This window comes from Miniopterus natalensis, chromosome 19 (genome assembly GCF_054644295.1).
Source record: "Miniopterus natalensis isolate mMinNat1 chromosome 19, mMinNat1.hap1, whole genome shotgun sequence".
Classification (NCBI taxonomy): Eukaryota; Metazoa; Chordata; class Mammalia; order Chiroptera; family Miniopteridae; genus Miniopterus; species Miniopterus natalensis.
In genome coordinates, this window is record NC_142099.1 from 26,832,199 (window position 1) to 26,855,845 (window position 23,647).

A 23,647-nucleotide genomic window follows, 5' to 3' on the forward strand; every position below is an offset into this window, starting at 1 on the left:
TGACAATCATCTTACATTGATGTTTTTACTGATTACCTGAGTCAATTCTTTGTCTCTTTTTCTCTGCTCTTAAACTATTTTTATGCAGGCATTCCTTACCACTTGTTGCATTGTATTTTAGTAGTTTGTTTGCACATCTCTCTTCTGTTCTAAACTCTGGGATCTTTGGATCCTTGTGGGTAACTTTTGGTGTTCAAGAGTTCATGGTTGTTGTTATTAAAGCACTTGAGAGTCCATAGAATTGATGGGTCTCTGAAGCTATTTTGTCTTTTTTCTCAAATCAATGAATTTCATCAGTCTTCTTTTCTTTCCAGGCCTTTTCAGTTCTATCACTCTTGGTAACTGATCCTTGAGCAAACCAAAGCTGTTAAGTATAAAGGATGTATTCCATGAGCTTATTACTGGAGCCTTCCTGATTCTCACCCAGAATTTTCTGAAACAATCTTTTTCTTTACTTGCCCAAAATACTGGTGTTCAAATGCTGCTTAACCATTTACAAGACAAATTTATAGATTTATACATATACATGCTCATATCTATATCTGTTTTCTTATTTGACCTTCCCAGTACTTACCTGGTATAAATAACATTGTCTTCATTTCTCAGGTGATGAAACTGAGGCATGGAGACCTTCCCTTTTCCCACCTGTCCGTCTTGCTCACATCTACATGTACACACATGTCTGTGGTTCACACTTTTTAATCCATAGTTTATTGTCTGGTGTGTGGATAGTTGGTTCATCCATTCCAGACCTCCTTTTGAAAGAAATTCTTTCATTTGGGTAAGTGTGTTCAGGATAGTCTATGGCGCAGGGTAGCATCGTGGTTTAGACTCGTGCTGTTGAGTATGGTGAGCCCTGGCTGCATGGGACTGTTGAGCAGTTGAGGTGTGGCTCCTCTGAATTGAGAGGTGTAGTAAGTTCCGGCATACACGTCGGATTTCAAACCCAGCATGAAAAAAGGGATGTAGAATATCTCACTAATTTATATATTGATTACATGTTGAAGTGATAATATCTTAGATATATTGGGTTAAATTATTGGGTTAATATATTGTTAAAATTAATTTCATCTGTATCTTCTTCTTACCTTTTTATGTGGCTACTAGAAACTTTGAAATTACATGTGTGACTCACATTGTGGCCTGCATGACATTCTCATCGGTTAGTACTGGTTTAGACTGTGGGCTTTCGAATCAGATTTGGGTTTGAAGTTCAGCTTCACCACTTAATTAGCTTTGTGGTTTTGGGCAACTTTGCCTCCGTAGAATCATTCTTCTTATCTATAAAATAAACACCAGTATCTACTTCACATGTTTTTTTGTGATGATTAAATTGTATTTTGCATATAAAATACTCAGCCCAGAACCTGGCATAAGAACATAGGGAGTTAAAAGTGTGGACTCTGGCATGAAACTTGACAAGATTTTCAACACTGGCCGTACTACTTAAAACTTTTGCAGCCTTGGGCAATTTACATTATTCCCCCAAACCTCAGTTTCTTCATAGTAAAATATGGATGATAGTAACTCATAGAGTTGTGAGGATTAAATGCACGTAAAGGGCCCACTAGCTCAGGGTAGGGCATACAGTAAGCACTCAATAAATGATAACCCATGCTGTAATACCTGGGGAAGGGCATCTGCTGGAAACATTTATAATGTATATGTAGACTCTGTTTTTTATTTTTATTTATTCATGACAGCACATATAATTGGAATATAGCTTTAAGATAACACATTCTCTCTTGTTTCTCATGGTTATTACAGTATTCTAAGAATATTCTTGATATTATATTTTTGTCAAGAAGTTGCTCAGCAAATCATTCATTTATTCAAGTGGCTTTTGTTAAGTGCCAGGCACTCTGCTAAGGACCGAGTATGTGGTGGTGAGAAGACAAACACCCTGCCTTCATGGAGCTTACAATCTAGCGGAAGAGACATCTGTAAGCAAGTGAAAAAACAGATACATGTATTATTTTAATCCCTGATGAATGCTATAAAAGGAACAAACCTGGTGATATGATAAAATATAACAGAGGAAGGGAGGTGGTAGAGGGTAGAGGAGGTGGTAAGGAAAAGCCTCTATGAGGAGACAACACTTACGCCAAGACTTAAGCTTGCAAAGAACCCATTCATGCAGGGAAGGAACATTTTGAGCTCCTCCAAGGTGGGAAAAGAGCTTTGGTTTTTGTGCAGAAAGCCAGTGGAGTGGAGTGGTTGGAGAGAGGGTGAAGGTCTCAGGTAAGGTCACAGCAAGAATGTTGGTCTTATTTGAAGTTCACTGTAACAAGCTGGAGGATCTTGATCAGGGAAGCGAATGATTGATAAAAGTTGCTGTTTGGTGCATGAGTCTGAGGAAGGAGAGGTTGGGAAGCTGTGGCCATGCTGCAGTGAGAGGAGGTGGTATACTGGACAGAGTTGTAGAACTAAGTTGGAGAGTAGTGACAGGGTCCTGAGTTACATGTGGCAGAAGCAACAAAACTCACTGATGGATTAGTTCTAGAGGTTTTCTTGGAGGGAGATCTGAACTGCATACCTTTGTGGTTCCAGCCAGGAGAGAGTGGCATTAAGGCAGCCAAGCAAAAAGTGTGTTTCAAGAAGGAAGATGTTTAAAATCTATTAAAAAACTACTGAGGGGGTGAGTTAGATCAGGATGGAAGAGTGCATTGGATTTAGCCACATTGAGATCATTGGTGATATTGACAATAGCTATTTCATTAGAGAGCGGAGGTCATAGTCAGATTGGAGTGTGTAGAACATGATTGGAGCGGGGAAAGTGGACATGTGTTTAGTCTACTCTTTCAAAAGAAGTCTGGCTACAATGAGGAACAGTAAAAGGAGCTTAGCGAGGAAGGGAAGTTGACTAATGTCTAAAGATAATGATGGAATGATGCTGTGACCAAGGTGAGGTTGATGAATGTAATCAAGAGGGAATCGTGGGGTGGGGAGTGTAAAGCACTTGAGGGGGAGACGGGTGAGGTTCAGAGCACGCAGGAGGAACTGGCTTTTAGTAGGAGGTGGGCCTTCCTCTATTGAAACTTTTATCTGGTTCTGTTTTATCAGTGATTCATAGGGCAAAAACATGAGCCAAGGGTGAGGTGTAGCAGAAAACAGCACTCAAGAACTTAGAGTGAAATATTATAGTCTCTGATCCACTTCAGCAAAAATCACTTTCCATGGTGACCCTCACTTGACTCAGAAGGGTTTCTGGGTGAGAAGGGTCCGGGTGTGATTTGGTTCTGTTTCTTTCTTCATGTATCTAGGTGTGGCTTGGGGACTGGGGTAGTTACTCTTCAGAGAGACAGGCTCTGGCCAGTGTGGCTGGAAAGTCTGAAGAAGGTCCACATGGGAGATGCTGCCGTCAATCAGAAGCCAGTTTCAGAAGGTGACAGGACGGCATGTTGCCATCATTCAGAGGCCCTATGCAAAAGCGGTGCTTAATCAAGAGTCAGTATACAATAGAAGAAAAGCATTGAATTAGGACATTTGGCTTGGATTTAAGGTGTTATTTTGTCATCTGCAATGTGACTATGAGCAAACAATTTACATTCTGGCTTTTTCTCCAATTTGTAAAATAAGAAAAGCGCCAGCCTTCCCATCTCATGAGGTTGTGTGAGACGTGGTGATGTATGTCATGGGCCATGAAAGGTAATTCAGGCTGTACAATAGATTAGGAAAGATTTGAAGGCCTGGAGCTGGCAGCCTGGCTTGCGCTCCCAGCTTTCTGCTTACTCACCCCTGGTATGACTCAGGGTGAGTCAGTCTGCCTCACTGAACCTCCATTTTCCCATCTGTAGAGCCCTCTGACAGGGTGGTGATAGGATGCAAAAATACAGTTGAGAACTTTGGAAATAAGAGTGTTAGGGAAACGTGGTCATCAGCCTGATTTTCCTATTCACCCAGGGCGAAGCCCTAACTCTGTTTTCCTTCCAGAATCAGTCTTAAGATGAATATTCATTTGTCACTTGTCATTTGGTAGGAGGAAGGCCCACCTCCTACCAAAAGCCCGATCCTACCCTATGCTCTAAACTCACCCTTCTCAGTAATGGCCTCATCAGTAATGGCCTGTAAGGAGCGTTTCCTGTGGGCAGAGTCTGGGAGTGGGTGTTGTAGGGGGAGGCACACTGAGAGGGTGAACTATCGACATTACGCTGGGTGAAGGAAGTAGTATCTGAATTTGGGGGACTCCCAGGCTGATGTGTGTAGAGGACAGATATAGGCCCACTCTTAGGAAGTACATTCTGGAAGGGCTGCCAGCTGTCTGCCTTTGGAAGCTTCCAGTCTACAAGATGAGTCAAACTGAAGAGTTCAAAAGCACATGCTCATACTGATAAGTGACAGAAAAGAGGTGGAGGAGAGGACTGACCATGCTGTGGTCACCAGGACCACTCCACCGGGTCATTCTGTCTCCACGTCTGGTGAAGCTGTTTCTCAGCAAAGCTTTTGAAGTATCACTGAGCATCTACCATAAGACAGATTCCTTATTGCTGGACAAAGGTCGGTATGCCATCTCTGGACTTTGTGTGCAGAGACTTCCTTACTTTGGAGGACACCAACCATTTTCCAGATAACGATGTTCTGAATCACCCTAAGAAAGTGTCCCCTCCTGAAAATAGCAGTCGCGGAGCTCCTGTCTGGTCTGAATCCATTCCCACACAGGCTTCTGAAGAGGAAGGTGTCAGTCTCACTGGAACCTTTCTCATCAACAAATTAGTCACTTGTCACTGTGCTCTGAAAAGACTGTTGAAGTCAGATAGTTAACTGGATACAGAATACTCTTGGTTGGGGAATTTTTTAAAGAATGTTGTTTCTCTGTAATGAAGAACCCACTCCGTGGAATTTCCATCATCTGTTTTCCATAGATAGTTGCTAAAGAGTAAATGTGAGGGTGAAATATATAGGATCTCAAGCCAGACTATAAATGCTTTGCCTTATCGGAATCATTTGTAGCCTTTAATATGAAGATTTAGAAAGAGAATCTGTCACATTTATCCCCATCAACTATCCTAGCATCCAGGTCTGCTCCCAGAATGCAGATGCCTTATGGTTTCAGTGTAAAAGGCTGCATTGCATCCCAGAGGAAGGAAGAGAGAAACTTAATACCAGTCCCCAACATCCCTGTGTAGCCTAGCACCTCTGTCAACCCCCTCTCAACACATGTAGGAATCGCGGCAGGGGGAAGAGTCTGGTCAGCCTGGCATTTTGGGGAGGTATGGAGACACTATTGACTCAGGCCGGGCCTCACAGTGTCCTGGAAAGCATCAGAATGGGAAATCCACCTAGAAATAATTGTGGATTGTATCAAACTGTCACAGGGACAGACACTTTCCTCTGAAAGGGCATTTCCTCCTGAGGGCTTGTTACCAAGAGCCATGGAGTTCCAGGGGCCTTTGGTGTGCAATCAGCAGGTGGCTGCCTCCTTGTGTGTTCTTTTGAGTTCCTGCTGAATAGTCTTACCATTCAGACTGTATTTTGCAAACATATGATACCCCCTAAATAACTCCCTTGCCTTTCCCCTGCCTTTTCCTTAGTTGAGTTCCTGGACCCCTTCCTTACAATGCTTGTAATTCATCTGTATTCAGTCAATTTTTAAAAATTAAACTTATTGTGAGATAACTAGGTTCACATGCAGCTATAAGAAATAATAGAAAGAGATTTCATACGCCCTTTTTCCAGTTTCCCCTGATGGTAGTTTCCTGCAAAACTGTAGTCTAATATCACAACCAAGATACTTACATTGGTAGAGTCAAGATATAGAACATTTCTGCCCTGGCTGGTGTTGCTCAGTGGTTAGAGCATTGGCCTGAGTGCTGAAGGGTCTCGGGTTCGATTCTTGGAGAAGGGCATGTACCTGGGTTTTGGGTTCCCTCCCTGCTTCTGGTTGGGGCTCATGCTCGAGGTCCAATTTCTTACAATGATTTTTTCTCTCTCTCTCTCCCTCTCTCCCCTCCTCCCTTGCACTCTCTCTCTCTGAAAAAGCAATGGAAGAAATATCCTTGGGTGAAGATTAACAACAACCAAAAGATACAGAACATTTCCATCACCCTGAGAATATCTCTTGTTGCCTTTTTATAGCTATACCTACTTCCTTCCTGCTCCCCTCCCTTAAGCCCTTGGCAACCATTCATTTAATCCCTATTTCTATAATTTTGTCATTTCAAGGATGTTATGTAAATGGAAGTTTTTATAAATTTCTAAAATGTTATATAAATTTCAGTCCCTGGAGATTCATCCAGGTGGTTGCATGTATCAGCAGTTTAAACTCTTTAACTTGCTGAGTAACATTCTATGGTATGGACATACCACGGTTTGTTCAACCATTTATCTATTGAAGGACATCTCAGTTTCCAGTTTTTGGCTATTATGAATAAAGCTGCTGTAAACATTCATGCACAGGTTTTTGTGTGAGAACATAAGTTTCCATTTTTCTGGGATAAATTTTCAGGAGTGTAATTGCTGGGTCATGTGGTAGCTGTGTATTTAGTTGCTTAATAGGCAACACAACTCTTTTCTTCAGTGGCTGTACCATTTTCTATTTCCACTAGCAGTATCTGAATGATCTAGTTTATCTGAATTCTCACCAGCATTTGCATTGTCATGATTTTTTATTGTAGCCATTCTGATAGGTATGTAGTGATGGCTCATTGTAGTTTTACTTGGCATTTCCTAACGACTAACGATGCTGAACATCATTTCATATGTTATTTGCTATCGGTATATCCTCTTGGGTGACATATTTGTTTATTTGTCTTCCACCTTTTCTCATGGACTGTTTGTTTTTTTCATTGTTGAGTTTTGAAATCACATATAGTAAATTATATATTCTAGATGCTTTTTCTTCATTGGATATGTGGTTTGCAAATATTTTTTCTAAGCCATAGGTTGTCTTTTTATCTTCCTAACAGTCTTCTGCAGAGCAAAAGTTTTAAATTTTGATGAGGTCCATTTTATCAGTTTTTTCTTTTATGGGTTATGCTTTTGGTGTCAAGTCTAAGAAGATTTTGCCTAGCTCTAGATCCTGGGGATTTTTCCTATATTTTTTTCTTCTAAAAGTTTTGTAGTTTTACATTTAAGTTCTCAATGCATTTTGAGATAATTTTTATATAGGGTATGAGACATATTGAGGTTCTCTTTTTTTTTGCCTATGAATCTTCTTTTCTCCACGGAACTGCCATTGAATTGCTTTTTTGCATCACTGTAAAAAATCAGATGGGTGTATTTCTGTGGATCTATTTCTGGGTTCTCTGTTCTTTTCAATTAATCTATGAGTCTGTTCTTCTGTCAATACCACACAGTATTAATTACTGTAGCTATATATCAAATCTTGAAATTAGCTAGACTGATTCCTCCCACTTTATTTTTCTTTTTCAAAATTGTTTTTAGCTATTCCAGTTCCTTTGCCTTTCCATATGAATTTCAGAATAATTTTTGTGTATCTGCAAAAGCTATTGTTGGCATTTCGATAGAAATTGTGCTAAACCTATATATCAATTTGGAGAGAATTTAGTATGTTGAATCTTCTAATTTACCAACACAACATGCCTCTTCATTTATTTATATCTTCTTTGATCTCTTTTATCAGCATTTGGTTGTTTTTAGCATATAAGTCCTGTTTATGTTTTGTTATATTTGCACCTAAGTGGGTTTTTAAAAAAAATCACAAGTGGTATTCTGTAATTTTGTAATTTTGTTGTTCACTTCCTAGTATGTAGAAATACAATGATTTTTGTATGTTTACCTTGTGTTGTGAGACCTTGCTGAACTCACTTATTAGTTCTAGAAGTTTATATGTAGATTCCTTAGTATATTCTACCTACACCACTATGTTGTTTGAAAATAGGGATACCGTAGTGTCTTCCTTCCTGATCTGATTGCTTTTTATTTCCTTTTTTGCCTTATCACAGTGGCAGTACTATACTGAATAAAAGTAGTGAAAGCTTGTACCTTGCTTTTTCTTGATCTTAGGGGGAAAGCCTTTAGTCTTTTGCCATGAAATAGGATGCTTTAGGTTTCGTTTTTGTTTTTGTTTTGTTTTGTTGGGTGTTTTTTTGTAGATGCTCTTTATCAAGTTTAAGAAGTTCCTCTCTTTTCCTGTTTTTCTGGGAGTTTTGTTTTGTTTTTAATCATGAATTGTTGAATTTTGTTAAATGCTTTTTCTACATCAATTGATATGGACATGTGATTATCCTTCCTTAGCCTGTTAATATGGCAAATTACATTGATCGATTTTTGAATTTTGAATCAGCCTTACACCCTTGGAATACACGTCACGTGATCATCTTTTTATACATTATTGAATTTTGTTTTCTATTTGTTATGGATTTGCTTCTGTGTTTATGAGAGATACCAGATTGTAGTTTTTTTTTTTGTACTGCTTTATCTGGTTTTGGAATCAGGGTAGTACCAGCTTCACAAAATGAACTGAGAACTATTCCCTCTGTTTCCATTTTCTGGAAGCAATTGTGTAGAATTGCTGTTAATTCCTCTTTAAATTTTGCTACCAGTGTCCATTAAAATCACCTGGACCTGAAGATTTAATTTTTGGGTGTTTTAAAATTACTAACTCAGTTTTCTTAATAGTTTATAGTTCTATGAATTATGGTAGTTTGTGTTTTTCAAGAACCATTCCATCTAAGTAGTCGAATGTATGTGTGTAGCGCTGTTTGTAGCATTCCCTTTTTATTTTTTTGATATCTCCAGGGTTTATAATCACATCCCATGCCGCTTTCCTGATATTGGTAATTTGTATTTTCTCTCTTTTTTTTCCCTTTTCCAGTCTTGCTACATGTTTGTCAATATTATTTTTATTTTATTTTCTTGATTTTTTCAGAGTTCACTGACTTTCTCTGTTTTCAATTTCAGTGATTTCTGCTTTTAACTTTATTCCCTTTGCTTGCTTTATATTTATTTTGCTCTTTTTAAAATAGGTGTTTGAGGTGGGAGTGAATGTCATGGATTTAAGATTTTTTTCTCTTTTCCTAGGTAAACATTTAGTGCTATACATTTCCCTTTCAGTGCTGCTTTAGCAGCATCCTTCAAATTTTGATATGTTGTTATTTTCATTCTCATTGAGTTCAGTGTACTTTTAAATTTCCCTTGGCACTTCTCCTTTGGCTCATGGATTATTTAGAAGTGTGTTTAGTTTCCAAATGTTTGGATATTTTCCTGTTACCTTTCTGTTATTGATTACTAGTTTGATTCCATTTTAGTCAGAGAAGACACTCTGTGTGGTTTCGATTCTGTTAAATTTGTTAAGGTTTATTTTACGGACTAGTATATGGAAAATGTTCTACATGCACTTGAAAAGAATGTGCATCCTGCTCTTGTTGGGTGGAGTGATTTATAAATGTTGAATAAATCCTGTTGGTTGATGGTGTTGTTAAGTTCTTAAGGGGCTTATTTTCTGTCTAGTTGTTCTATGGAAGGTTGAGAGAAGAGTGTGTGAATTTGTCTATTTCTACTTTCAGTTCTATTAATTTTTACTTTGCATATGTTGGGGCTCTTTTGTTCTGTGCATACACATTAAGATTACTGTGTTTTCTTGGTGACTTAACCCTTTTATTATTATGTAATTGCCATTTTCTCTCTGTTGTTCAGATTGAGTAATTTCTGTTGTTTTGTCATTGATTCTTTCCTCTGTCTTCTCCATTCAGCTGTTGAGCCTATACATTAAATTTGAAAAATTAGTTACTGTATTATTTGATTTTGAAATTTTTGTTTGGCTCATCTTTACATTTTCTCTTTCTTGGCTAAGATTCTCTGTTTTTTCATTTGTTTCAAGTGTGTCCAAAATTGGGCACTCAAGCATTTTTGTGACGGCTACTTTAAAATCTTTGTTACATATTTCTGATGTCTTTGTCCTCTTGGTGTTGGCATCCATGGATTGTCTGTTTTTCATTCAGTTTGATATTTCCCTGGTTCTTTTTATAATGAGTGATTCCTAATGGAAACCTGGGTATTTGAGATATAATGTATGATAGTATGTCTGAGACTCTGGATCTTATTTAAACTTTTTTTTTTTTGGAAAGTGGCTTCCTTTGATACAGATATGGCAAAGAAAGGGGTAGGCATCCCCTCATTTCTGCCAGGTTAGGTTAGAGGTCCAGGTTTCCAATTCAGCCTTTATGGCACCAGAGGGGGGCTCTTCTTGTTACTGCTGGGTGATAGAGAGAGCTCTGGCTCCCTGCTAAGCTTACATTGATACCTCCTTGGGCTGGGGTGGTGGTGGCCTTATTACTGCTGGGCAGTGATGAAAATCACGACTCTCCATTAGACCTCTTCTGACCCCACCCCTGTGGGGAGGGGGAGGGACGCCTCATTACCCCCCTGCCTTCTCTGTCACTACCCCTGGTAGGGAGGCGAACGAGGTTGGGTGCTTCATTACAACCTCGAGAAGTGGGAAAGCTGGGCTTCCTAGTAGCCTTTGCTGGCCTGGGTTGCAGTGGAACCTCGATCTTTTTTTGTAGTGTTTGGCTATAGTAAAGTGGTTATTGTCTAAAGGTTTCCTATCTTGTGAGACTGCCCCTCTCCTAGTTCTTGTGCTAGAGAGAGTGGGCTTTTGTTAGGGCTCTTTTTTGTGTGTACCCCTTGGTGTTTCCAGGCTGCTGGAATCTTCAGCTCTAAGTCTGGGTCTATATGAGGCAAAAGGAGAACCCAGTGAGCTCACCACTGTGTCATTCCCAGTCAGTTTGCTCTCCTCTATACCTTTCAGAGTCTTCTTACATGTGTTTTATATGTAATGTCCAGGGCTTTTAGTTGTACTTAGGTGGAGGATTAGGCAGAAGTACATCTACTCTGTCTTTCCAGAAGCAGAAGGCCCGTTCATTTAATTTCATTTGCTTTACTCTTACAGGCCAATCCCTTTTCCTGCCTGAGGTCTCAGGGTCCAAGCTTCATTAATCACTCTTGTATAAGTTCTTTTCATGAGGAGAGCTATTAAAACCCCAAGTCTAGAAGAGCTCTGTGCACTGGTGGGAAGGGTAGAAACAATTCCCATACCCAAAGACTGCACTGGACATGCCGGATTTCTAGCTTTTTGTTTTTTATTTCTTGGAAGGGTCACCTTTTAAGGCCTGGGACCACCTGTAGTGAGAGCAGGGATATTCAGATTACCTTATATTCACTAACGGGCCTTTAACCTCTGGAGGGAAAGATAAGTTCCTGTGGCACAAGAGGAAGTTTCACCTAAAGATTTATAAGAATCTGTAAGCGGCACAGAAGAGCAGCTGGGCTGGGGTGGGGGTACCTTCCAGCGCGGCCTAGTCTCTGAAGACGTAGCTTTTTGCCTTTTGAAGTGAAACCTATTTGTGACACTCGTTTGGAACCAATCTTCTCTGGACCTCTTCCTTCGCTGAAACTGCTTCATTAGAAACTCGTTTAGGAAAATGCAGCCTCCGTGTGAAACGGCATGGTTTTAATCCAGCTGGACCTAGTTTGGGATCCTGGTTCCACCTTTCCTGCATGACCTTGAAGTTCATTTATTCGCTTAAAAACAGTGCTGGAGTGCCTGCTCTGGGCCAATCAGCATTCAGGGTTTTTAGAATAAAGTAGTGAGTACCTTTCGTTGCTCTATATTCTTAATTTCCAAGCCATCAGCAAGTTCAGCTGGTTTTATTTCAAAAATATATCCAAAATTGGACTAGTTTTCTCCATCACGCCACCTTTTTCTCAGGGTGTTATAATAAGTTTCCGGATTCTGTTCTTTCCTCTAATCCTCTGCCTCAATTCATTATTTATGCAGCGGTCAGGGTGATCTTTTATAAACCTGCATTGAATTATTCTGTTGCGTAAAACCCTCCAGTTATACTCAGACGTACTGAGAATAAAATCCAGTGCCTCCCCATGGCCCAGCAGGTCTTGCATGGCTTGGTTTCTGCTTCCCTTCTGAACTCATCTAGCATCCACCCCCCCACCCCCCATTTAGTGTGTTTCAGTCACACCAGACATCTTTCTTTTCCTACAAATACCCAGCTTGTCCTCCTCTGGGATCATTACCCCAGTTATACTGTCTGCCTGGCATAATTTTTCCATATAAGTTTGAATGGCTGGTTTCTTGTTGTCATTCAGATTTTAGTTCAAACACTCGCCCTCCCCTAATCCTCAAGTCACATTCTATCAAATCACTTTGTGTTCTACGCCACTTCTTATTTAGCTCTTACCACAATTGGAAATATCTTGATTTGCCTATTAGACCGAGCACCACAAGAGCAGGAATCATGCTGTTTCCTTCATGACTATGTGTCCGGTGTCTAGAACAGTTCCAGGCACAGAACAATAAATATTTATTAAGTTATTTAATTCTCTTGAGCCTCAGTTTCTCACTTGTCACCTAGAAAAGTTATGGGCTAATAAAGGAGGTTGTATTTATAATTGAGATAATAAATGTGTGTGAAGTATTTATTACAATGCTTGGCACATAATAAGCTAAATAATAGTTTGCCATTGTTTCATTGTGATTAATTATATTATAAATTTCAATTCCCTTTTCCCATACTCCCCTAGTATCTGTTCTTGCACCTGGTGACCCACCTGGAGCATCGTGATGATTTGTCAGTGACAGATGCTTGCCATTAAATCCTAACTTAGTTCTCTCTTCGCCGTGTTTTTCTGTGCAGGTCCTGCAGCTGGGCTCAGACATCCTTCCCCAATACAAGCAAGAGGCACCAAAGACTCCCCCTCACATCATCTTACATTACTGTGTGTTTAAGACCACGTGGGATTGGATCATCTTGATTTTAACCTTCTACACAGCCATCTTGGTCCCTTACAATGTCTCCTTTAAAACCAGGCAGAACAATGTGGCCTGGCTGGTTGTGGATAGCATCGTGGATGTCATCTTTCTGGTGGACATTGTGTTGAATTTTCATACCACTTTTGTTGGACCAGCTGGGGAGGTGATTTCCGACCCCAAACTCATCCGCATGAACTATCTGAAGACGTGGTTTGTGATTGACCTTCTGTCCTGTTTGCCATACGATGTCATCAACGCTTTTGAGAACGTGGATGAGGTTAGTGCCTTTATGGGTGATCCAGGGAAGATTGCTTTTGCTGATCAGATTCCACCACCCCTGGAGGGGAGAGAGAGTCAGGTACATCTCTCAAATCTCAGACCTTGTTGTCATGTCTTTAAAGCTGAATTAAATATGGGTGGTCAACAGAAAAATAATTAAGGGGTGGGAGCTAGCATGACTGGTGTCTGGAACAGAGGGCGCATGCTTGATAGCTGTCTTTCCCACTGTTCCTGCCTCTGGAGGCCCAGAGGTTCTGCATGTCAGTGAATGATGTTGGAAGAGACCAAAGGCTTCCTTCTTACTTCACGTGGAGTGCATGCCACTGGCTCAGGGGTGGTGGGGCTGCAGAAACGGGCATGCATCGCCACTGTATTGCTGAATCTTTCACTCTGTATGCATTTGCTGAACGTCTGCCTATTGATTATTCCAGTTATGGGGACTTTCTATCGTCTGTTGCTGACCTTTGATGGTTTCATTTTAATTAACTCCTAGCAAAAGGATGCTATTTCCCCCCAAGTGTGCTTGCGTGTTTGTTTATTTATTTATTTATTTATTTATTTATTTATTTATTTATTTATGTATGTATGTATGTATGTATGTATTTATTTTATTTTTGAGGGTGGGGGTAAATGTTGGGGAAAAAGGAGTTGTTCCTTTGCTAAACTGAGTTTTGGAGGTGACGTAGTGGCATTCGGTTATCTATACCTTCCCTTGCCTGACTTTGCCCAGATAGGATGTAGCTAAGAGGAGTAGTGTTGTTACTGGATTACACTGCTTTGGATTGTTAGTCCTGCAGGCAATGGAAGGAATTAAAGGAAGATAAATGCCCTGTAGATGTGTTAGAATCAGGACGTGCTTAAACAGTCAGCGCCTGGGTGCCTGGGACGTGTTGTAGCAGGAAGGGGGCCTCTGGGCTGGATAAAGTGATTTCCCCCTTTGAAGAAGCCAGGATGTCAAGCCATCGCGAAGGCAACCGTCAGATTCTTATCCAGTTTGTGTCCTACGGGAATCGTTCTAATTTTCGTGCTCCAGATGGATTAAGATAAGGCAGTTCATCTGGCAAGTCTTCAGCTTCAGGCTGCAGTGGGCCCTCACTGCCTGAGATTAGAGAGAGTCCCAGAGGTGTCAGCCTGGCTGGGCTGCTTGTTAACTGGGTGGGTAATTCAGGATGCCATCTGGAGGCTGAGTCAAGCAAGATATACTCTAAGGGTTAAATGGTGAGTGGGATTCAGTCTTGGGACGGTTAGGAGGAACAGTCAGCTCCCTGCCAGGATAGCAAGGCCTGGCCAGCGACTCTGTGTCTTGCTGGTGGCATATGATGAATCTCTGCTTTCAGATCAGTGCCAGCAGTGGGCGAGGGCTGGAGCTCCTTCCTCTGTGAGAACCCAACTGCTGTGCCTACCGCTTCTCCTTCCAGGGAAGGGGAGCTGATTCAATTCAGATGCTCTAGACTCAGAACAACCCCTGATTTTATCTGCGTGGTGTGTTTTAATAGACTTTAAAATCCCAAGGAATAATTCTCCAGGTGGCTTGTGTGGATTTTGTAGGGGGATTAAATGAGTCGCGACTGATCATTTACAAGAACAAAATCACCCCTAGAGTGAATGTTGGGATTCCTAAATGTGAATTTTAGTACATGTTGGGAAAATTTTCCTCTGTGAACACATTTCTAGAAAATTTTATGTTAGTGAGGAAAATATGATCATTTTGGCTTAGATAATTCAAATGAAGTATTTCAACCTAAAAGGGCTTCTTATACACACATATGGGAAATGAAATTTAACTTTAAAAAACCACTTGGGTTTTAAAATTAAACCATTTACTATTTATAGCAATGTCGTTGAAGTTTTTCTCATAAATAGAACCATTCTTCGGCTTCCACGGGCTCTTGTTAAATGTTGACAGAGCTATAAACACATATGTAAATGTGACAAGATCATCTTGTAGGTCGACAGAGCAGAGAGCTTCTCCCCAGGCACTGTTTGCTGGGTTGGAACTCTTACCGTTAATTGTGAATGCCCCTGACATGGCTTCTGATTTCCAGATTCATGAACTAGATTGCAGGTAGTAAAAACATCATTAGTTGGAAAAAGGTATAACATCAAGGCTCTTACTGCCATCTCTTGATCATAAATAATGATACAAATATTAAGTGGCTACAGCTACAATTTGCTTCTGCGAACACTTGATTTCACATTTAGCTTTTTTTAAAGCTTTGGCTTGCATCTGAAATAAGGCCTTTTCGTAACAATTGTGGTGGTGTTGGGGGAGGTCAGTGTGAGGAAACTGGAGATTTGGCTTCTAGTCCTCTTGGTGTCACCTATTAGGACAGCTGGGAACCTTGTTCATCGCATTTAGCCTTTCTGGATTACAGTTTTCCTATCTACATTTTGGGGCTAAGGCTACCTTACCTGCCTCAAGGCATGGCATTTGGGTAGTGGATTATTTGGCTTCCCACGAGCTGCAAAGTCTAGTGAGTTCTAACATCTCATCTGCATTAGTCTCACCTCTAGACTGGTTGTAAAAATGGGAGGCCCAGCACACTGACCTCCTACGTGTGGTGTGGTGGGGAGGAAGGGGGGTGATTTGGGGGCATATAGCAGCTCATGATAAGTAAACCTACTGGACAGCCCAGTGGGATCAGAGAGGTCATTCAGTTTCAACCCTCTTAACTCACAAATAAGGAAACAGACTCAGGGGGAGTATGACTCACTCGCAGTGGCACAGCAAATGGTCACAGTAGTAATGAGTCCCCTTCTCTATTCTTAGTGGTGACAGATTTGATAAATTAGAGATGAAACACCGAAGGACACAGTTGAGTCAAAACTGGCCAAGAAGCTCCTGATGTGTGTGGCTCACCCCTTGGCTTGGATGTTGTGCTGGGGAACTTGGGCACTGGGTATGGGGAAGTGGGCAGCTGTGCCTTCCCCAAAGCAACTACATTAATGATGAGAAGGGCGATTTAAGATACTCGCCGAGGAACAGACCTGCACAGTTTTCCAGGCCCAGGCCTTTTTGTTAAAAGGCACTGTTAAGTGAGTGGGCATGAAAGGCTGGTGGGGCTTTGGGGTTGGAGAGGTCATGAAGGGCACCACACCTGTTGAACCTGGATTAGGCTGGGGGACAATTCCCTCCCTGGAGAATTCTGATTAACGGCCTGGCGGGTCCACATTCACTACACGCTGTCTTTTCACCACACTCTGTTGTGGAGCCACTCATCTGAGATGGCAGAGTGTGGGGAGAAAGAAGCAGTTATTGACTCACTTCTTATAAAAAAACGCACAGAGCTGAATTTTCTCTGGTGTTCTCCTAAGTATGCCAATGGGATTGTGTCCCAGTGGAGACCACCAAAGAAGAGGGGAATGAGGCATGGTGGCTTTGGCATCTGTGTGTGTGCGGTTGGGGTGTGGGTGTGGGTGTTGGGGTGGGGGCTCTTAAAGTTTGAGGATTAGACCCACCCAAATTGCTAAAGCCAGCAGTCGTGAATTCAGCCCTGCAGATATAGCCCAGCTCCATGATTTAAGCCACGCACATGATCCCTTTTGGCTCAACTTGTTTCACTTATGTAGATGGCCTTTGTTTGCGTCACTCTCTAGTCTGTTGGTAATAATCTAGCCTGTTTTGGAGGCTGTTTGGGAATATGTTTGCATATTAGTTAAACTGGTTAGAGAACAAGAGGTCTGAACACTGGATGACCTAAGGCTTGGAAAGGGTATGCCAAAGCAGAAGCCAAATGAGGATTATTCCGGTGCTTTGTGGGTGATTGGCCGGTGTGCTTTATGAATTAAAGATGGAATTATAATTCACAAGCATATCCCTTCTCATAAGGAAATCATACTGCTTATTGCCACTGGAGTGTGGGAGTGCAAAGGGAAAGATGGGGCCAAGCACAGTATCTCCTGGGTCACAACTCTGGTGCCCTGAGGCTTGGAGCCAAGAGCTTTCTTCCTTCTGTAACCTGGGACAGCCAGCACCACCAGCTAGCCTATTCACACAGGAGATGCTCGCCTTAGGACAGAACAGTCTGAGGAGATTCTCAGCAGATTTGGGTTAGGTGGATTAGAGAAGGCTTCCTGGGAAATGAAAAACAGAAAAAAAGAAAGCCTGTTTAGGAAGGTGTTGGAAGAGAGTGGAACTCTGATGGGTGGGGAAGGGAAAGGACCACATGAGAGCAGAAAAAACTAAGCTCCAGGCATTGTATATGGGGCTGGGGAAAATTTTCTTTGGTTAAATCTTTATTTGTGAAGTAAGACAGATGTTAATGAAATATTAGCCGGTGACCTGTTAGTGAATCTCTTAACTCAAGTGCAACTCTCAGAGGGCAGCAGAAGGTCCGTGTCTGGCTCTAATGATGGGAACCCTGATTGGCAGCTGTCTTGGAATCATGCAGACACCTAGTGGTTTCTTCCCGTGTTATCATGTGATGCTCAACTCTGGAGGCCACATGCTCGCTTCTGAGACTGTGTGCTTCAGGCTTCAGAGGAGAAATAGTTGGCTTTGAGGATGTGCTTCCAAGTGAAGCCAGACTAATGGGTACAGCAGAGAGCTTCTGAATCTTTAGAAAAATATTTTTTTCCCTTCAATTTTTTATGTTTTGCCTGTAAAAATTTAGAAAATACAGATGAAGGAATAAACGTTGCCTATAATTTTATCTCATTGTTAACATTTTGGCATACAGTAAGTCCTCATTTAACATTGTCTGTAAGTCCTGTGATTTTATGTGAAATGATGTATAAAAACCAATTTTACCATAGGCTGATTGACATAAACAAGAGTTGAGTTCCTAACAGCATCTCATCAATGATATTACAAAACAACATTGAACAAAATTATATTATTTGAGTACCTGCTATATATTGTTTCAAGTTATTTTTCCTTGGAATATGTGCATATATATGTTTACATGCACTTTATTAAAATGGAATTATACTGTATGTAGTGAGTTATAGCTCACTTTATTGTCTAAACAATACGTTTTATGACATTAAATAGTATGACATTAAATGTTCTTTTAAAACATGAGTTTAAATGATTACATGATAGTCCATTTTAAGGACATATTTATTTTATATCTGTTTAGATAATTTCCTTCTTAAAAAACTTTTAATAATTATAATAATGCCATAGAGACTATCTTTATAAATAAAAGTGTCACATTCCTCATTTTTTAAATTTTGCAGTATAACATATATAGGAAAGTGCTTAAAACAGAAATGTGCTTCTCAGTGAATTTCTCCAAAGCAAACGTCTATGTAGTCATCATCTAAGTTAAGAAAGAAAGCATTTCCAACACCTCAGACATCCCATCTCTCCCCTAATCACTTTTCCTTTCCTCCTCCCCAGAAGTACCCACTACCCTTGCCTATAGAAATGAAATGAGACTATAATGTATTCTTTTATATTGTCTTATTTTGTTCAGTACTACTTTGGAGAGATTCATGCACATTTTTGAATGTATTAGTGGTTAGTTCATTGTCATTACTGCATGTAGCTTACTCTATGAATACGCTACAATTTATTAATTCAATCTACTGTTGATGTTCCATTTAGCTTATTTTTTATTTAATGAATACTCTTATTCATACTCTTAGTACACTCATTTCTATTAGAAATAATAGAATTTGGGGGCCATAGGTGTTACATATATTATTTAGCAAATACTGCCCAGCAGTTGTCCAAAGTGGTTGTACTAAGTGGTTGCAATATGTGAACATTTCCCTGCTTTGCTTTCTTGCCAGCACTGTTCTTTGTTTTTTTGAGTTTGCTTAGTTCTAGCTAATCTAATGGTTTCTCATTGTAGTTTTTATTTGTATTTTTCTATTTCCTAAAGAAGTTTAGCATCTTTCTATAAATTTTTGTTCTTTTTCTTTTATAGAGTGCCTGTGTAGTCTCTTTGTCCATTTACAATAGATTTTCTTCTAACAAAAGTGATTTGTAGAACTTCTCCATATAGTCTGGCTATGAGCCCTCTGTGCATTGTATGTGCTGTAAATATTTTCTACACTGTATAGCTTTCCTATTTCCTCTCAAAGGTGTATTTTGATAAACAGAAATTCTTAATTTTATTAGAGCAGTTTATCAATCTTTCCTTCTTGTGTCTTGTTTAAATTTCATACTCTTTAGTTAATGAAGATATTTTTCTATATTATATTCCGCAAAGTTTTTGTTTTTTATTTACATTTAGATCTGAAATCCACTTGGAACTGATTATTATGTATGACATAAGCTAAAAAGTTTAATATTTTTGTCCATATGTATATCTGGTTGACCTAAGGCCAGTCATTTGAAAATACCATCCTTTCTTCAATTGTCTGCACTCCAACCTTCCACATATCAAGTGTCTATATAGGCATGGGTCTTCTTCTAGACTGCGTGGGTGATTGGTGCTCCTAACCGCTCATTTGTTCAAGGCTCAACTGTGTGTGTGTGTATAAAATATATATATAGTATTATATATATTATCACACACACAAATATTTTTAGCTAACAGTAACAGAAAACCTAAACAATAGGGCCTGGAAATACTGGAAATAGAGGTTTAATTTTTTTCTCCCATCAGTAGACAATTGCTAGTATTGATTCAATGACTTAAGTTTGCCTGGGCTGAGACGTCTATGATTCTCTTGCTCTTTCCACGTGGTCACAGGATGGCTGCTCCAGCTCTAGGCATCAAGCCCACATGTTTCACGTAAGAAAAAGAAAGAATGGCAGAGGGCAAAGAGCTTGTGCTGCCTGAACCTGTTCCCCTTTTAAAGGTTTTTTTGGAAGTCTATTCAATGACTTCTGCTTATATCTCATTGATCAGAACTGTGTCATAGTTTCACCCCTCTGTAAGGGAATGAAGTGTACCTTTTAGCTTAGTACATTGTGCCCCAACAAAATAGAGGGTGCCTGGTAAGGAAGAAAGGGAAATGAATATTGGATAAACAATTAGCAGTCTTGGCTACAGTAACAAATATTTTTTGAGGACTTCATAAATGTTTAATAAATGCTAAATATTTTACACACCCTATCTATCTTTTGAACTCTCACAGGAATCTTATGAGTTTGGCATATCATCATCTCATCTTACAGATGAGGGCAGTGAGGCCTGATCAGAGACATGGTCATTTGCCCAACGTAGCACTACTGGTAATCTCAGGGTAGGATTTGAATACACTTTCAGCCAGTATGCTCTGTGTCTCCTAGCATCTACTAACATGGAAATGTTAGGTTAGGTAGAAGCCAATTGTGAAGGGCTTTGGATGTAAAAAAGGAGAGTTTAGACAATCCGCAGCCCCGCGTTGTTTCCAAATGGCTTGGATTACACGTCTGCACTAGCCGGAGGCATTGACTTCTCCCCTTTGTGGAGCCTGTGCTTTTCCCATGAGGACTTGGAAAGGGGCCCATCCTTTAGGACCCTAAAGAGATGGCATGTTTTTCATGAAGACTCTTCCAGGCAGCCGTGGGTACTTCCTTTTCTGCGTTCCTACGGTGTCCTATGCACGCGCAAGCCAAAGGATATTCATGCTGTAGTTGTATAATCTTATTACATTAGTTAGTTCAAACTCAGTTCAACTGGAGCAAAGGGATCGTGTCCTGTTCCTTTGCAGTTTGTGGCACTGAGCATAGTGACTGCACATAGCAGGCATTCAATAATTGGCAGAATGAGGAAAATGATGAAAGAGCGAATCGAGATCACACAATTCAGGATAGTAAGAAAATAAGAAGTCTGCGGAAAGTATGTTTTTATTTTAAGTAAAATGCTGAACAGTTAATTGGTGGTGTCCTTCTGATGTGATTGCTACCAGCTGTTCAGGAGCAGATATCTGGTATGTTTACAGGAGAATGTTGGCAAGTCTGTGTTTTGAGTTAATTAACATTTCCTTTTAATTATTTTATTGCCTTTTAAAGTTTAGAAGAGGCCTTCTGCCCTAATACTTTGGAAGAGACTCTCTTCCCTAATACTAAAGTAATTAATATTTATGTGGTGTTCTCTTCTGTTTGTTTTCACTTTTCTTTGAGCCTCACAAAACCTCTGTAAATACAGGTTTTTATATATGTTACCTTCTGACTATTGATGGAACCCAAGGCACAGAGAGGTCACTGCCACATAGCTAGAGAGTGATAGAACCAATCTTGTCTTCTCAAATGAGGTTCCGGAATTATTGAATGTTTGGGTGATGCTTTGTTTAATCTTGAGTTCACCGTAGACTATGGGCTCGATTTAGCTTATAGGATTGTGGCTTCTGTTGGAACAATCCAGCCCATACCAACAACAGCTTGCCATGGCCACACTATGTAGAAAATGTAGTCCAAATAATGTGGAAACTATACCAAAGGGTTTTGAAAATGAAAGCTTCTCAGGGAATTCATGTCAGATGTATTCCTCCAGGCGTAGGAAAGTTCTGTGGATAAGACACAGGTTTGGAGATTGCTGAAGTGTATCTTGGGGTGTTGGTTAGGAGACAAGACAGCATTGACTGTCCGATGGAGAGGCTTTCGTAAGAACTAAAGACTAAGTCTTCCTCTAAGAAGTAATAGTTTCTCTCTGTGTGCTGCTCCCTTCTTAATATGTTGAAAGTTTTGAAGGCAAGGATGGTGCTCAGTGCTTATTAATTGACTTCATGAGTGTGGTATTGGAAATTAGAGTGTGTGAGAATTACTCCTTTAGGCTGAATGAGAAACTCGCTAATAGAGTGATATGAGATGATCAAGAAAAGTCCCTTACAAATACTGTCTCTCCTTGTTATTTGTTATATGTTTTCCTATTAAGCAAATCAACGTGAATCAGAACAGTGCATGCATTTCCAATTGTTATAATCCTGGGAGCAGCAGTGGGGGCTGATCACTAGTAAACTTTGGTGAGCAAGAGAGAAGAGTCTCCACTGTCAGATGTGGCCACGTGGGGTGAGGGCCTAGCACGGAGTTTCTGAAAGTGTGGCCTGTCTCAGAAAAAAAGACGGCAGTACCAGAGATGACGAAATGGCCCAATGGGCCAAAAATGGACCCAGGAAAGTAGTGCAAATAATGAGTGTAGATTTAGGTGTGTTGTAACCAGATTGTCAGATCCATTTGGGGCTGCTTAGGAAAGAGAGATGAAACCTCATTAAGGGGAAACATAAAGAAAAAAATAGAACATAAAGAGTGCTAAGCAGTAGAGGACACTTCCCGTTTTAAAATTACATTTATATGACTAGATTTCTTTGAAATGGATATATAAAAATAAAAAGATTCTATTTGAATAGGAAAGGCAACAAACAGCATGACAACACTGAGAGGAAAGAATGGGTGGGACCCTATAAATAATGTCATTTTAAATGTTTTACAGAGCCCCTTATTTATATGTCTCAATCCAATAAAAGTGCTGTGTGTGTTTTTTAAAGCGATGAGATAGTAAATATGGATGTGTTTTGTGTTCTTCGGGAAAAGGTATGACAGAAATGTACGACCTCAGCTCTATTTATTCACAACTTATCGGTTGAACAGCACCAGAAATAGAGCTCTGTGTTCAGTGCTTGGGGGATTTTTAAAGGAAATATTATTTCTTCAGGCAGAGGGTTTGAGCCTGGTCTGCAAGAAAGGTGTAGCCAGAGATTGGCAGAAGGAGTTGTCGGTGGTAAACAGCAATATGTTTCATGATGAAATTGCCAATTGCTTATGTGAGTCTGTCTTCCTAGCTGTCACCTTGGGCACTTTCGTTAGCATCTCTAAACCTTGGCATTCTTACCTTTAATGAGGGCAGTGTCTATCTTGCCAGGTGTTGTGGGGATTAAATCAGATACAGTATGTAGACTAGTGCAGTGCCTGGCACATTGCTAGCACTTAGTAACTAGCACTGCTATTATTGTTGTTGGTCCAGAAAATGATCTAAAAGAGCAGTTACTAACCTCACAATGATACAGGGCCCAGGAAGTACTGCTGTTGGGAAGCTTATCTCTATTCCTGAGGATATGTGTAACCTTGAACCACCTGATGACTGTTCACACTCCACCCCATTTGGAGTCTTGGCTAAAAGCGACAGGTCCCAATCATAGGAGAGATTTTGCGTAGAGTCAACTCTAAAGGCCAGACCAGGAGGGTAGTGCTGAGGACTCATTCTGCCTTCTGGTTCTAGGGACAGCCCAACTGCACATTAAAATCACCTAGGTTGCCTGTTGAAAATACATATCTTCAGGTTCTTCCCCCACCCCCCACCCGCCAGTCTATTGAATCTGAGTTCCGAAATTCCTGTCTTTAACGTGCTCCTCAGATGTTCTTCTGTAGGCAGCCCAGCTCCTGACTAGCATTTGGAGTCACCTCAAAACATTTGGAAACTTTCTTGTTCGGCTGGTAGTAGCCTTACTGGTATCCTGGCCCTTATCTGCTTTTTCCGTTTTGCCGGATCTTGGAATATCTTTGATCCAGCTGGAATATCTTTGAATCTTTAGTTTCTCCAGAACCTCTTACGTCTGTTAAACGCATGATAAGTGTTGGGCAAGTGAATGAATGGGTGCAGACGTGCTTGGAGGTGTTCTGAGAGCACAGAGGAAGGAGCTGTTAAATGGGCACTATAGGAGATTTCATGAGGAAGGTGGCAGATGGGCCAATAGGAAGATGGGCCTAGAGGGAGAAGTCTTGTTTTGACACATGACACTGTGACAAAGCAGGTTTTCTCT

At 40.4% G+C, this 23,647-nt stretch overlaps 1 protein-coding gene across 2 annotated transcripts in view; it reads left to right on the plus strand.

The window, feature by feature from the left end:
* KCNH1 (potassium voltage-gated channel subfamily H member 1) overlaps nucleotides 1-23,647 on the plus strand; it is a 264,872-nt gene that overhangs the window by 56,105 nt on the left and 185,120 nt on the right. The window contains exon 6 of one of the 2 annotated variants that reach the window (XM_087828133.1): nucleotides 12,615-13,088. In XM_087828133.1, coding sequence (XP_087684259.1) covers nucleotides 12,615-13,088 — 474 coding nt within the window. The remainder of the gene's footprint in view (nucleotides 1-12,614; nucleotides 13,089-23,647) is intronic. The other variant, XM_087828135.1, reaches the window with a different exon arrangement.